Source organism: Malus domestica, chromosome 10, assembly GCF_042453785.1.
Source record: "Malus domestica chromosome 10, GDT2T_hap1".
Lineage (NCBI taxonomy): Eukaryota > Viridiplantae > Streptophyta > Magnoliopsida > Rosales > Rosaceae > Malus > Malus domestica.
This window is the reverse complement of record NC_091670.1, coordinates 2,648,054-2,664,684: the sequence shown is the minus strand read 5'-3', so window position 1 is coordinate 2,664,684 and position 16,631 is coordinate 2,648,054. Positions and strand designations below refer to the sequence as shown.

General features: G+C 35.3%; 1 protein-coding gene across 2 annotated transcripts; it reads right to left on the bottom strand.

Annotated features, from left to right (window-relative positions):
* Window positions 1-7,406: 7,406 nt before the first annotated feature.
* On the bottom strand, window positions 7,407-9,319 carry LOC103441585 (extensin-3). 2 transcript variants are annotated; one of them, XM_070806723.1, is made up of 3 exons: window positions 9,076-9,319; window positions 8,014-9,024; window positions 7,407-7,714 (listed from the first exon to the last, which is right to left on the bottom strand). In XM_070806723.1, exons 1-2 carry the CDS (start codon window positions 9,317-9,319, stop codon window positions 8,042-8,044), a joined length of 1,227 nt encoding a protein of 408 aa, XP_070662824.1. In that variant the 3' UTR covers window positions 7,407-7,714; window positions 8,014-8,041. The 2 variants fall into 2 exon arrangements, with proteins under 2 accessions (XP_070662824.1, XP_070662823.1); XM_070806722.1 differs by having other exon boundaries at window positions 8,014-9,319.
* Window positions 9,320-16,631: the final 7,312 nt, after the last annotated feature.

Below are 16,631 nucleotides of genomic sequence, written 5' to 3'. Positions count from 1 at the left end.
TGAACATGCCTAAAACGACCCAAACATGAGTTCAACTCGAAGGCATTTGAAGCTAATTGGAACATCTTCAATGGAAAAGTCAAAAAATGAATGTCAAATGTTAATTTTAACGATTGATGTGGTAATGTCAAATTTATAATTAATATCCGTAGGTTCATTATGAAAAAGAAATCAATTAAAATAATTTTTAAGCTTTAGAATTGGTCCATTAATAAAACCCGCACAATAAAATCACTAAAGAATTAATTGCCAACACATTTTTCATGTCAATTTTGATACCAAAAACTCATGTTAATTCACATAGGATTGACATTTTTTTTTCTTCGAAAAATAAGACAAGTGGTGATAAGTCACGGTTATCCACTCTTTCAGGATCCGGAAAAACTATCGGTTGGAACTTCTTTTTTACTTTTAAATTTAATTATGCGACATTCCACTTATGATTTGACTTATCCATTGGAGATGGTATTACAACCCTGGTCACAGCCTTAACATCTGCGCTGGCCTTCCTGGATAGGGTTGTTGGGAGGGTTGGAACTTGGGAATGGGCTGCGTGAGTAGGACAACAAAAAGTCTAGGGGGTTTGAAATCCAGATCATGTTTTACACAAGATACGGACAAATTAACCTTCCCAACTCTATATTATATGTATTAAGCTTTCCTTGAATGACAAGCCAACAAAACGTCTTAATCTCTGACATTAAGTTTAGCTTCTTAGTTGTCTTGAGAAGAACAATATATCATATGATACGATTAATGTACATTTTTCTTTTCACCATTTCCTTACTTGATGAAAAAAAATACAAAGTACACATATAGAAAGTGAATTATGTTTGTCGGAAACAACTGTTTTTCACCTTTCACATATCTTTTTTCTTTTTTTTTAAAGAGCGGGCGTGCATAAAGTAAAAAAAAATCCAAAATCACATCAATTTTCTTAAGTCACGCATCTTCTCTCGTTCTCCTAGTTGCTGATCATACTTGGTGATATGTGTCATGATATTATGGTTAACACAAAGATTAAGAATTAGTATTGCACTCCTAGGATTAAAAGAATCCAAATTCTTGTAATGATTACAAGAAATGGTTAAAAGAGAGAGTGTCAACAAAAAAACTTCAAGAGTAAGAATGAATACTCTTAACTAACTATTAGATCTATAAACTCTATTAGACATATAAACTTGTTACAGAACTACGCGGTGGGATTGAGTTTAATTATTTTCCAAATATTAATCCTAGATGTTTACATCTTATGATTCCATTCAATGAAAAACCTTTGACTTTGTAACTAGTTAATATAATAAGCATCCAACTGTAAGTGGCTAACGAATATTTCTTCTCTAATTCCCATGAGTGACAACATGTATTAGGACGGCTTAGATTTTCTTTCCTTTAAAAAGATGAGTTGGTGGCTTCATTACGGTAGTTCATCTTTCGAGGGTAAGAAAGACGTCTCACAATGACATTTCAACCTTCTCTTGGTCACCTTCATGTGATTTGTTAGTAACAAAAATCAAGTTCGTGAGGTATCTGAAATGCGAGTCTGTGATTTATTCCCGACCACTGGCCACCCTGTAACAATTTATTAAAATGGATTAGATAAGTTTAATTTGTGTACTTCGTCATCCAGTGTTCCCGATTTCATGTCTTCTTCCTTGTTGTCCGGGTGAAGAATCACGTCATCTACTTAAGTTGCAGTTTTTTTTTTCTTGTACTTTATCAAATTCGTCCACATATTTTGTTTGTTTCTACTGCAAATTCAACCATTGACTTATATTACAAGAAAATTTTAACATAAACAAATTGATATAAAAACTGAAATTTGGCCCTCCATTCCATTGGAAATTTCCACGTGAGGTGGCGAGAACATCGGGCATGCAAGAACACATGGTTGGTTGCCGACAATTTTTACGACAGTCCGTCGCAATTGACAGCCAACCAAAGCATCGACCACCAACAAAGATAAAATATATAGAGCAAAGAATTATGGGCACGACAAAGTAAAATGATGAAAATGTCCTACGCTTACTTTGTACATGATGAATTTTAATTTATATATATCCTGTCCCTTCTTTAGAGTAGATTTTCATCAATCTCTTGCCATTTAAGGCAAAATGGTTTTCTTTCTTTATCTTTAATTTATTCAAAAGGAAAAATAAAGTTGATTGGAGAGATATAAGAAAAATGTGTACGGCAGTCAAATTACGTGTACAGTTTGAACACTCTAACGAAGTAGAGCCTCTTTGTATGTTAATACAGTGTGAAAGCTATCCCAGTTACGCAATCTTGATGAACTAATTTCAATGAAACAATGTTCGTTAATCTGGATGACACAATTTAATCAAATTTTGAAAAATAATTCATAGAACTCTTCATCATGGTTGGTTTAAGCAATTGAAATGTCAATACTTTTCTGGTATTTCATAATCTAGCCTTTTCAGTGTTCCCCACACAAATCTACTAACATCCATCAGCTTTGAAAAATTGGCCAAAATTATAGTTGAACTGAATCTGGCTGGATTGTTGGCCATGATGCAGTTTTGCTCTGATTTTTTTTTTAAAAAAAAATTTATTATAAAATCAAATCATAAATATCTTCGTAAAAACAGTAAACAAAACAAAATTATAAATCTTGAGTCTTGCAGATGGATACACATGTTTACGTACCATGGTAATGTAATCAGATCAGAGACGCATATTAAATTAACCGACATTAATTACGATAACCTTGATGTGATCGAGTCAAAATCAGAATTAGCTACCTAATCTACATGTCCATGATTATCTTAATTTGGTCATAACGAAATGATTTAAGTTCATTAATTGCAACAATATTGAATACGACAGCTATAATAGAAAAGCCGAGTCCTTTAAATAAAGGAGTAAGAGTATCTCAAAGACAAGCTCTAAATTTTTGTTAAACAAGCAAGTGAAAAGTGTCAAAAAAACTATTTTAATTACTCAGTTTAACTTTTCATTTTCAACAATATTTTCTATTTAACAAAGTTTAAATAATTTACTAATTATTATCAATTCAAATTCAACCCGTTCATTTTTTAAATCGTTCTCTCCCTTCCTGTCAGTGCCGGATTGAAGGGGAGGAATATAAGACATTGCACAAGGTCCCCAACTAAAAAAAGGCGCCCCGATGTTTTTGCACCCCATGGAAATATTATACAATATATAATTTCTTCAATAACAAAATAAATATAATATAGCCTAATAGAGAAAAGAATAATAGATTATTTCTCTCTCATAAGTTCATAATTCATATTAATACTGCTCTTAAGTAAATCTCCAAAGATCATTCAATTACTTGGATTGATGGGCTAACAATTCCATTCATGTAAGGATTTAACATATTTATAATACGATTGTTGATTGAATTGGCATAGTAAATTTAGGTGTTTTATGTTTTATGGCTATTATGAATTTGACTTGAGCGTTTCTTAATTGATCATGAGTTTTAGTTTTAAAGTTTGTATTAGTTTTAATAATAGATTTGTTTATTGGCAGGTGATTTTCACACATCATTTTTAACTTCTCAAACATATTTTTTATTTATTTTTTTGACCATCGCATTGTATAAATCAAACAAAAATAATGAACAAGATTAAATATAAGTGTTGATCGAGGCTAAAAAGGATGTATGCTTATCATTTTCCTTATACAATGTCTAAAACAAAAATTAATACTTTTTTTTTAAATATTAATATTTTCTTAAAAGCCCCATTAGGCATTACTTATAAATTTAAAGAGCAACTTGCTATTATATAGAGTCCTTTATCAAGTCTCTTGGAGAAGAATTTAGTAGATTTGACTCTTAAAATAAAGTTTTAGTGGTTTTGCAACTTTTCTTGAATAGTGCCATATGACTCTATCCTTACACCCTGCTAAACTTATTGGTAAACCAAGAATAAGATTGCCCTCCTCCTCCTCAAAACACCGCGGAATCAAGTCTACCTTCCAAACCCACACCTAAATATATGATTTTTTTTTTCAACCCCACCCCACCCCACCAGGCCTCGAACCTGGGACCTAATCTACCCCAACCCCTTACCCCACACCTAAATATATGATGATTTATAAGTGAGAATGATAAAGTCTCCATCCTTACACCCCGCTAAACTTATTTGTAGCTAGTGAAATTCGACCTAATAAACAAAGGAGAATGAGTTATTTGCATTATTCTTGACACTATTGTAATGTCTATAATTAATACCATTGTCTCAAATTAATAATACAATGGTATTGTGCAATTTTTCTTATAATATTAGTGAGAATGATAAAGTCTCCATTCAATCTCAGTTCTTCGCGGAATAGGCCAGAGCTTTGGGAAAAAAAAGCCCCCAAAGTCTCAATATAGCACTTAAAATATCGAAAAAGAAAACAAAAAAGAGGACAATTATTGAACTAACTTCACTTTCTACAATCCTTTTCTAGGTGAAGGTACATTTTTGGTCGACACTAGGCCAAATGGGGCAAATACTATCTGCTCATAATTTTTATTACTTAATATGCCCTTCAAAATTCAGTTATTACAACAACTAAATTTCTTTCACTACTACTGTAACTTTTATTTTCCCCGAGTGTTATTTTTTATATCAATGTCACGAGGTGGCTCGAGAAAATGAGAGAATGGGTGTGCTATTGTTGGAGGCTGTCAACAGACAATCTTTGTATTTGGATGTGTGTGAAAGTTGCGCAAAGATCTGACTTCTTAACCAATTGTTGTGCATTGAATGAGACGCTAGTTCGTTTAAGTTTTTTTCTATGCCTTGAGTGAATGAGGACTTAAAATTCAATGTAACTTTTTTGTGTTTTTGCCTAAAACATGAAAAAGGAAAATGGAAAATAATGTGATGAACAAAATGTAATTATTTCATAATGAAGTCAACATTACAAGCATTATATAAAAGTAAAATCTTGGCCGATGGGCCGAGCTACATGACTTGAAATGAAAATTGAGTAAAATTGTAAAGAAAGCTGTAAAAACTCTTACAAGATTTAGGCCATGAAGGGATAGATAATGCTAGAGGAGTCCACTGAGGTCTCTGGTATCAAATTGGACTTAGTCCAAAACATGTGCCTCTAAGAGGAAATCAGGGTGGTTGGATTGACACATCAACCGAATCATACCACGGGTTGGAAAAGCTGTAAAAGTTTAAGATCTCAGGGACATAGGCAATGTTTGCTTTTAACGAAGGCTTTGTGATTGTAGTTGAAGAGCAATTGGATTGTACTTTGAAAGAAGTTGGGTTGATTGAAGAATCAATCGAGGTTTTATATAATTGTAGAGATTGGATCAGACGAAGGTCCTAAGTTTGAAGGTTTCCCACTCTATTTATAGGCAATGAAGCAAGAGCAACCTCGATCTCATGGCTAAGATGGAGCATGGGTAGATCGGTGAGTTGACATTGACTATAATTTCTGGTTGGTGGCCTTAAACTGTATTTCATGGCCGTTTTCATAATTGCAATGGTGACATTAGCATGTTAGATGATGCGTACATCAACATTTAAGGAGGCGAGATATTCCCGGGTCTGGTCATCTGCGTGGTGGACGCACTTCATAGAGAGATCTACCCAAGCCCTCGAATAGCTAGGAGGGGGACAAAAAGGTCGCCCAAGCTTTGTGATATGATCTTGAATTAGGCTTTGAAGTTGGTGGGCCTGAGTCGTGCAACTTTCTGTAAATAAAAGTAGATTGACCCCATAACATGCTTATTTTTATTTAGGCTCAAATATGATTTTCATGAATGATGAATTCGATACTAAATTATTGTTGGTATGATCCATTGTGTGTGATTAAGTCAACTTTCATCCCTAATATATGAAGGGAAAAAATTAAATTTCTCAGATCTCATCCCCAAAAAGTTTTGAGTATTGTTTTTTTATTTTATTTAACCCAAATTAAAAAATTCTAACGCATACTTGACAGTTGACAACCAAACCAAAAGGACGAATATATTTGCTTTGTTTGGTAATTGGTATAAGCAAATCAAACCATTTTCCGTAGCGCAAATCATCGACCTCTGCCATTAAGTGTAAGTGGCTACGTACTCAATTTGCATGACAGTCAACGTCGGTAACTCGAAACCCTACACACAATCATAATTCATGACCACCGTTGCATCCATTGGAAGGTTTGTCCACTCATTTGCATATGAGCGACGTAATTGTCTTTCCTCATCACTTACTCACTCCACCATGTTATGATTTAATGAAAGAGAGATTATATTCACACACCCCAAATTACTTGCCCCACACTCTTTTAATTTTTTTAATATTTTTTCTTTCAAGTGTTAGTGGTGTGTAGAAAATATTAAAAAATTAGAAAGGTGTGACATAAGTAATTTGAAGTGTGTGAATATAATCTCTCTTAATAAAATTGTTAACTACAAGTTTGTTCGGTTGCATTAGTTTAAAGGACAAGTGTCAACGTATTTTATAGTCAAATTTCCACACTAAGAATACATAACTAAAATCCATAATCCATAAATTTGATTGAGACCTACAGTTTCTTGATAAAAATGAAAAAAGAAAAAGAGTTTGGATAACATAAAGAAAGGAAAGAGCTCTGTCGTCACCTAAAACACTAATCTCAAACCCTAGCTTGTTGAGATCCTATTTAGGTTAAAACTTAAAATGTTGCTTTAACCTAGTAATGATAGTCAATCAGCAATGACCAAGTGAGTTAGACTTCTTGTGGTTCATTGTAGAATTTGAACAATCTTTCTACTAGTGAGAATTTTTTGGGGTTTCGATAATCCTTTTGATTTTTTATCCATGATGGTCTACCGGAAGACAATTGTATATATAGTGTAGTGAACTAAGTTTTATCAATAAGATTACCACTTTAACTTTTTTTCCCAGCAACGGATAAATAATAGACAACATTAACTTTTAGAAAAAGTATTTGACATTTATGTTGAAAAAGTAATCACAAATTTAAGCCATGAAATATGGAAAACAAATTGAAAAAAAATAGATCACTTAATTGAAGAAAATAATACAATACTAAGATGATTTGCCAAAATAGATCACTTAGTATGCATTTGAACAATTCATAGTCTTCTTTATTTTGTGTTTATGAAATATTAAGAATAAGAATTTGCAAATAGTTTTTCTTCTTTCTCATCCTTTGATTTGTTAACACTGCTCGCATATATTATTACCAAGAAATTTAGAGTGATGTTAAGGACGATGCGACATATTTACACCACATTATTACCATATAATGTAAGCAAGTCAATTACTATTCAATGAGATAAACTCATTAATTGACGTGACATTACTTGTGAGAATAAATGGTACACCAATGTGATATACGTGGTTTTTATAACATTATTAGGAACTTTAATTAAGAGAGTAAAACATATCAGATATATGAGAAATTAAGTAAAATTTGGGGAATGTATTTATTTTATTATTATGATGATCACCTCTCCATTAGAAGGTTGAAACAAACAACATACATATACCATCTCTTTTGAGAAACAGGAAATAAAATACATGGAACATGAGTGCCCTACAACTGTCTAATATTCCAAGGAAAATATGAACCTCTATCGAATATCGCATACATAAAACACGTCACATCAGCAGCTGCGTGGAGACTCGTTTTTTTCTCTCTCTTCTTCTTTGTGTGGTAATAAGGCGCGCTGTTCGACTTCAACAGCCCCTCTTTATTCTGACCTTTCTTCTTCCCTTACCTGCAAAGACATATTATTGTTATTTGTTGGGTCTCTGCCATTGGTCTATTTGTTACACACGGCTACTGAATTTAAAGAAAAAGAAATATTAATTGAGTAATAAGTTAATAACGATATGTTGGAAATACATTATCCATATGCTAATAAGGATTATTAGCCAAAAATGGAAATAAAGACTATTCAATTAGAATTTATATGTTATTTCGTCAGAGTGTGCATTTGGTTGTATGGTGATTTCCAAATTGACAACAGTAGTACTAACTAATTAATGAATAATAGCATAGAATGGAGAAGCTTACCAGCTTGATGCAATTAAACTTTCAATATCTAGTAGTGGTGAGGAGGTGGGGGTGAGGAATAGATGTAACCGTGTGGTGGGTGAACTGCTGGAGGAGTTGGTGGCTTGTAAGGTTTCTTAGGTGGTGGTGGTGGTGAGTAAACTGGTGGTGGAGGAGACTTGTAGACTGGAGGGGGTGGTGGGGGAGACTTGTAGTGGTAAGGTTTCTTGGGTGGAGATGGTGTGGGAACTGGAGGAGGTGGTGGTGGTGGAGACTTGTAGTGGTAAGGCTTCTTGGGTGGTGGTGGTGGTGACTTGTAGTGGTAGGGGTGCTTAGGTGGTGAGTATTTAGGGGGAGTAGGAGAAGGAGGTGGTGGGGACTTGTAATGGTAAGGCTTCTTTGGTGGTGGTGGTGGAGACTTGTAGTGGTAGGGGTGCTTAGGTGGTGAGTATTTAGGAGGAGTAGGAGAAGGTGGTGGTGGGGATTTGTAGTGGTAAGGCTTCTTAGGTGGAGGTGGTGAGTGAACAGGGTAATAAGGCTTCTTGTGTGGTGGTGGTGGTGGTGGGGATTTGTAATGGTAGGGCTTCTTTGGTGGTGGGGTTGAGTGCACTGGTGGAGCTGGTGAATATTCTGGCGGGGGAGGAGATTTGTAATGGTAAGGCTTTTTTGGTGGTGGGTGTGAGTGCACTGGTGGAGGTGGTGAGTACACCGGTGGGGGAGGAGACATGTAGTGGTAAGGCTTCTTTGGTGGTGGTGGAGGAGACTTGTAATAGTAAGGTTTCTTGGGTGGTGGTGGTGGAGATTTGTAGTGGTAAGGCTCCTTGGGTGGTGGTGGTGAGTGAACTGGAGGAGGAGGTGGTGGGGGAGATTTGTAGTGGTAGGGCTTCTTGGGTGGTGGTGGTGGGGACTTGTAGTGGTATGGCTCCTTAGGTGGGGGTGGTGAGTGCACTGGAGCAGGAGGTGGTGGTGGGGATTTGTAGTGGTAAGGCTTTGGTGATGGTGGTGGTGACTTGGGGTGGTAGGGATGCTTAGGTGGTGGGTACACAGGAGGTGGTGGTGACTTAGGGTGGTAGGGATGCTTAGGTGGTGCGTACACAGGAGGTGGTGGTGACTTAGGGTGGTAGGGATGCTTAGGTGGTGAGTAGTGCACTGGAGGAGAAGGAGAAGGAGGCGGTGGTGACTTGTAATGGTAGGGAGGAGAGGCCGGTGGTGGTGGAGAGGTGTAAGGGTAGTTAGCTGAAGTTTCTGAAGGCAATGTGAGAGAGACTATTGCCACTAGGAGAGTGACCACAAGAGAGGTCACTTGTGAAGGCACCATTTTTCCCATCCTTCGTTAAGAATGGGTTTTTGGTTGTCTGCCTCTGAAGCTAAGCCTCCTCACCCTTTATATAGCTTTGGTTTTTACCCTTCACAATGGTACTCATGCCAAATTTCACTTGGCAATTATTAATTATCTTAGTAAAAAAACAATATTACTGTTAAAATAATGCTAATGGGGCCAGACTATTTGTCATAGATTATCAATTAATGTTTGGACCAATGCGGCCTTTGACCGAATTTTGTTAATTTATGCCCTTCTCCTTTTTATTTTTATTTTTATATCTTGTTTCATGGAATAGAAGGTTCATTGTAAACATAGTTAATAATAAATAAATACATAGATATGATTTTTACACTCTATTACTGCGCAGTAAAAGATTGTAAAAATATCTGAAAATATTAAAAAATAAAAATAAACAAGAGCTTGTAAAAACATTAACCATTTCCCTGAACGTATCACCTAAAGGGCTAAGGGTGTGACCATCTTTACTTTAATAAGGCTTTGTTTAATGCAATAAGACTACGTAGCAGAAAAGTTAAAGCAAGAGATCGAACTTTATTTCTAGGTTAATAATTTAAGCAGTATGTCCTCCCTGAATTTGTTATCAAATATTTTTCATGATCGACATCTTTGAAAAATGTGTGTAGTTACCTAACTTTCTATGATTCTTCCCGTACATAGGGACCAGCCGGCTGCGAAATACTCTCTCTCTCTCTCTCTCTCTCTCTTAACCCAAACTTTACTACGTAGTCTGTCACATTCACATTTTGCATAGCTTTTTAACTAATTTACTCGAATATCCGACTCGGAAGGTTTAAGATACAAATATTAAGTGCCCATTTGCCTTAATAATACAGTTTTTTAATTAATTATTCATTTCCAAATATGAATAATCTTTCATTATGCGGTGATGCGGTGAATGCTAACTGGCTAGATTTGTCTTACTTGTTGTTCCAAACAATAACAACACATTAAGAAGGAAAAAATAATGAAAGCAAATAAATAAAAGATGCTTAAATGCATAATTAAGCATGTTTAACTGGACTTAAATCACATTATTCTGATCACCGCAAGAATGAGAAAATGCTCCCCAAGTTTGAACTAGACAATGAATAAACAAATCCGCTTTACTTTACTGAACATGCATGGTGAGCTGTTCAGATAATATTAATTATTTTTTTGTACAATCATCTGTAGTCAATTATTTTCCAAAGAGTAGTAGTAGATAGATAGGGATGGCCTTCAACGAGTGAAGATCTGCATCCTCAACAGATCTAGGTCCTCATACAAATGCACAACCATTAATTTGACGAATAACAAGAATGAAGAATTTTTTAATGTAATATTCACCCTATGACATGCGATGTAATTAACTTATTCATTCATCCACATAATAATGCATAAAATGTAACACATGATCGTACAATACAAAAACCACTATTACCATGAGAACAGCACAAACTAATAATTTTTTCTTTCACCCTTTCCTTTAGTAGTTTTTTAGGATTAATATTAGTTTATTATCTTAAAGTTTTTTTGTTTTCAATATTTGGTAAATAAAGTTTTTTTCATCTCAGAGTGGTACATAAAGTTATAATTTTGGAACAATTTTATACATTCATTAAGGTTGCCTTTAAATTTACTGTTAACTAATGATGTGTTATCCACGTGGACAATGACATGATGACACGTGCATATTAAAAAATAAAATAATAAAAACTAAAAAAATTAAATAAATAAAAAAATTTGGGCATCTTCTTCCTCACCCCTTCCGACCCCACTCCCGTTCTCTCCTTTGCACCCACCTTTCCCCTTCCCTCCGTCGATCGGTGTCTCTGCCGTTTTCCGATCGTCTCGTTCGACACCGAATTTCCGGGGTTCCTCCGCAACACCCCCAGAGGCACTTCCAAGGGCCTCCGTTACCAAGATATCGCCCTTAATGTCGATTCTCTCAATCTCATCCAAGTGGGTATCACCCTGTTCGACGACCGCGGCAACGTCGGCGGCACCTGGGAGTTCAACTTTCGGGGTTTTGACGAGGAAACCGACCCCCATGTTCCAGAATCCATTGCCCTCCTCAAAGCGAATGGCTTGGATCTCGAGAAATTTGGGAAGTTCGGCATTGATTCGGATATTTTTGTGGAGGGTTTCGTTGAGATTTTAAGGGTGCACAGGGGGCAGCTCGTATGGGTGAGCTTCCACGGCCTCTACGACTCGGCCTATGTAATGAAGCTGGTGACGAGGAAGACCATCCTCAGCTCCCCCACTGAGTTCGCAAAGATGGCAGGTCGTTTGTTCGAGAGGGTCTACGACTTGAAGTTTATGGCCAAGTACTGCCCGGGCCTATTTGGGGGCGAAATTGGGCTTGAAAGGATGGCAACAATCCTCGGAGTGCAGCGTTGGGTGGAGTCGAAGAGGGAGGGGGAAGCGTGGGTGCAGAGGAGAGAAGGGAGGGGGGTCAGAAGGGGTGAGGGTGAAGACGCCCAATTTTTTTTTTTTTTTAATTTTTATTATTTTATTAATTTAATTTTTAATTTTTAATATCTACGTGTCATTGTCAACATAAATGTCATATCATCAGTTAATGATAAATTTAACAGCAACCTTAATGGATGTATGAAAGTATCCCAAAATTATAACTTTATGTACAACTCTAGAATAAAAAAAACTTTATATACCAAATATTGAAAACTAAGAAACTTTAGAATAATAAATTAAGATTAACCTTTTTTTATGTCTTTTAGCTACTAGTACACCATGCTTTTTCTTTTGTGAGGGTTATATAGTATATTTAAACCAAAAGTTGATGCCAAATAGAAAATAAAATTTAAACAAAAAGTTAATTCTGGTACTATTTATTTTACCTTTCATTTTGTACGTATCATTAAAATTCAAAGTTTTTAAATCATTTTCTTTAGCTTTTCTAATATAAAAATGTTTGAAATAATGAAAATAAAAATTCATAATTACTCGTCAATATTTTTTCGATGTGCAATAATTATTTAACCAATATGTCGCAGTTAATACATTTTAATATTTTAGCAATTGTGATTTGTTAATCCTCATTCAATCAAATTTCTCAAATCAATATGAACAACTAATTAACGTCGGTCAGGCCCAACACGTATATCTTTTACAATCATAGGTTCCGTGATCCTTTGGCAAGTACTTGTCAATGTGATTTTGGTCAAAATCTTTGTTATCCACATCTTTTAGGTGCAAATAGGAGTGTTAGGTGAAGACTGAACGTAGCTACGTACTTCCTTTTTAGCACACAGATATCACTAGAAGAACATAATTTTGCTTTTGACTGCCTGTCAAGATTTCTCTGTATAAAACAAAAGGAAAGGGTAACCATGCAGTATATTTAAGAATTCAAAGTACCTATTGCACGTTCTTATGACGATTATTGTGTATGAATTTTTAAACAAAATTTTGACAGTCAGCTTTCATGTTGTAGCTTTCATGGTAGCTGGCTGGACTGTTAAAAATGGGTTAAATTAAAACGTTTTTGGTCGCTGTGTGTATTTCTAAAATTTATTTTGGTCATTGTGTTTTATTTTCTGCCAAATTGGTCACTGCGTTACCATAAGTCAACCGCCAAAAAAATGCACGTGACAGTTTCGTGCAGGGGCAAAGATATATTTTCACTTACATAGTTACCCCTGCACTTGCATGTCATGTGCGTTTTTTTTAACGTTTGATTGAGAAGGACTAAGATTGCTAACTTGTGATAACACAGTAACTAAATTAGCAGAAAATAAAATACAGTGACCAAAATAAATTTTAAACATAAACACAATGACCAAAAAAGTTTTTAACTGTTCAAAAACATAAACACCAATCTAAAATAATAAATATTTTTGGCTCCTAATCATCTTTTTGAATCACTACTATTTCTCTCATATCTTGACAAAGCATCCATATAAATATATAAAATTCCAATTATAATGGGAGTAAGTAAGATTTAGAAAAACAAAAGTAGAGACGCACTGGAATTTCCAAAGAAAAAATAAAATTGAGCTGGGCAGGTTAGTTGGCATGTGATTTGAGACAAATCTAAATCTAGAAGCTTGTAAGATTGGAAGGAGGTGGAGAGCTGAGTTAAGTACCAAGAAAGTGGAGTAGCATTTTGGTTTTGTTTTTTATTTTATTTTTGGTCTAAACTCTACAGATATTAATTCTTAAAAAAATTGAGTGTGAATATGAAGCAAAATTGGTCAATTTTGCAGCACATTTTCGCTAAAAGTTTATTTCCTGAACAATATACATTTGCACCGTTGTCGTTGGTCCCGTATTAAATTTATTTTGTTTCCCATACTTCCTTAATTTCTTTGTATTTTCCTTGTTTTCTTCTAGTATGTTTTTGTTTGCCAAGTTGCTATAGAAAATTTATTTACCTTAATTTGGTTTTTTCCTTCTATCTTTATTTGGGGTCGGAAAATGCTACTTGGCTGTAAGGCCGAGAAGAAATGTGAAAAAATGTCTAAAAAAAGTACAGTGTTTTCTTTTTCGTTGCGGGTCTTCTGGGTTCCGGTTCTTTGCCATTCTCCCTGCTCCAGTCCATCTCCTTGAAGTTCTAAGTTTTTAGTTTTCCTCTTCGTCTTCTTATATTCTGTGAGAAGTCTTCCCCATTATAAGGCCCTTTAAAGGGATCATCATATGTTCTATTTTATTTCCTAGGAGTTCTAATCCATTTTGTAACGTATGGATGTTGAGATTTCGTAGATACAGAGCCAATTTTAATAAACTTATCGTAAAGTTCTTATACATAAAAGACCATTTTAGTACAAAAAAACCCGAATTTGGGGGTGGAAGATTGTCGTCGCTGTGAGGTTCACTACTCTACCGCTTGAGAAAATAAATTTAATCATCCTATTTATAACAAATTTTGTGTTTAGAATGTGGTAGAGCAATTAGGTTAGATTAATGTGTACCCAAACCAGCGGCTTCATAAAATCCATTAGGTTTAGGGTTGGTGTATTTCCTGATGTTTAGACTATTAAACTAAACATGATAAATACCAAAAATTTATATGACAATATTTGGGAATTTCTTATATATTTATTAATCTCCAAAGTGGAGTATATATAGGAGTTACAATTAGTATTACATATGTACTTCATCAATGTAGGACAACAGACTACTATTTACACTTTAACTAATATATAACTCGTAAAATTCCCCCTCAAGTTGGAGCAAAGATGTCATGCATGCCCAACTTGTCAAGCGAGTTGGAAAACACACTATTAGACACAGTCTTAGTAAGTACATCAGCGAGTTGATCTTCAGATCTCACAAACGGAAACATAATAATTCCAGCATCCAAATTTTCCTTGATGAAATGTTGATCAATCTCCACATGTTTTGTTTGATTATGTTGCACTGGATTATGAGCAATCTCAATAGCAGCCTTGTTATCACAATGGAGTTTCATAGCACCATTGGGTTTAAATCCAAGATCTCTCAACAATTTTTTTAACCACAACAACTCACATACACCATGAGACATACCACGAAACTCAGCTTCAGCACTTGACCTAGCCACCATTTTTTGTTTCTACTTCTCCAAGTAACTAGATTACCACCCGCCAATCAGTGATAGAACTTGTCCAATCTGCATCTGTATACCCTTCGACATTCAAATGACCATTCTTGGAGAAAACCAAGCCTCTGCCAGGAGCCATCTTCAAGCACCTCAAAATACGGACTATTTCATCCATATGAGCTTCACTAGGTGAGTGCATAAACTGACTTACTACACTAACTGCATAAGCAATGTCAGGGCAAGTGTGAGACAAATAAATTAATTTCCCCACAAGCCTCTGATACCGTTCCTTATGAGTAGGAACTTGATTCGGAAATAAGCCCAGATGATGATTTTGCTCAATCAGAGTATCAATAAGTTTGCAATCTAACAGATTTGTTTCAACTAACAAATCAAGAACATACTTCTGTTGAGACAGAAAAATACCATGCTTGGATTGTGCAACCTCGATTCCAAGAAAATACTTCAATTCACCCAATTCTTTCATCTCAAATTCACTAGCTAGGTACTTTTTTAAGGCGTTGTATCTCCTTTTGATCATCACTAGTCACTAACATGTCATCAACATAAATAATCAATGCAGTTAGCTTACCATTTTGTGGCTTTAGAAACAATTTAGAAACAAAGTATGATTTGAATGACTCTGGACATACCCAAACTTCTTCATTGAACTTGTAAACCTCCAAAACCACACTCTAAGAGATTGTTTCAAACTATACAAAGCTTTTTGCAACTTGCATACAACACATTTTTCAGGAGATGTTCTAATACTAAGTGGGAGATCCATATAAATTTCCTCCTTGAGATCACCATGAAGGAAATCATTCTTAACATCAAACTGCAACAGAGGCCAATCCTGGTTTGCTACTAAGGACAGAAGAACACACACAGTATTAAGTTTGGCAACAAGAACAAAAATCTCCTGATAGTCCACCCTATAGGTTTGAGTATAATCCTTAGCAACTAATATGGCTTTATACCGGTCAATAGAACCATCTGCTTTGTGCTTAATAGTGAACACCTATCTACATCCAACAGCTTTCTTCCCATTTGGTAAATGAACCAAATCCCAAGTAGAATTCTTTTCCAAGGCTTCCATCTCAACTCTCATGGCATTAACCCACTTAGGGTCAGACAAGGCATCGTGCAATTTTGTTGGAATTGATACACTAGATAGCTGACATATGTAAGATGAAAATGGTTTGGACAAACGATGAGTAAACACATAATTGTTGATAGGATATTTGGATTTGGCATGCATATCAGGCTCATATTGTACCTTAGGTTTTCCACGATTAGCTCGTGGAGGCAACTAATAAATAGAAGAATCGTCAGAATTTAACTCATGTATGTCATTATCTTGTACCAAATTGTTAAAAGAATCATCACTGGATGAACCATCACTGAACTAACCATCATCAGGCAGCTCGTTAGACATACCAGAAGCAAGCAATCGGTCATCAGAAAGTAATTCGTCAGACATACTGACAAGCAACTCGTTGGGCACATCTAATCTGTCGTCAGTAAAAATAGTTTTAGGAATAATAGGTGACAGATCACTATCTATAACCGACTGATCAGTATCACGCAACATAATAGGTTCTATCCCCAACTCTGCCTGTAACACATCATCCATACCATCTCTTCAAATATGCACTTCACTCCCTTTTTTCCCCTGAAGTGGAGAGTCGGAAGATGGCTTCACAAAATACGAAACTTCCTCGTGGAAAGTGACATCCATGGTAATATAAGTTTTATGAGTCGGAGGAT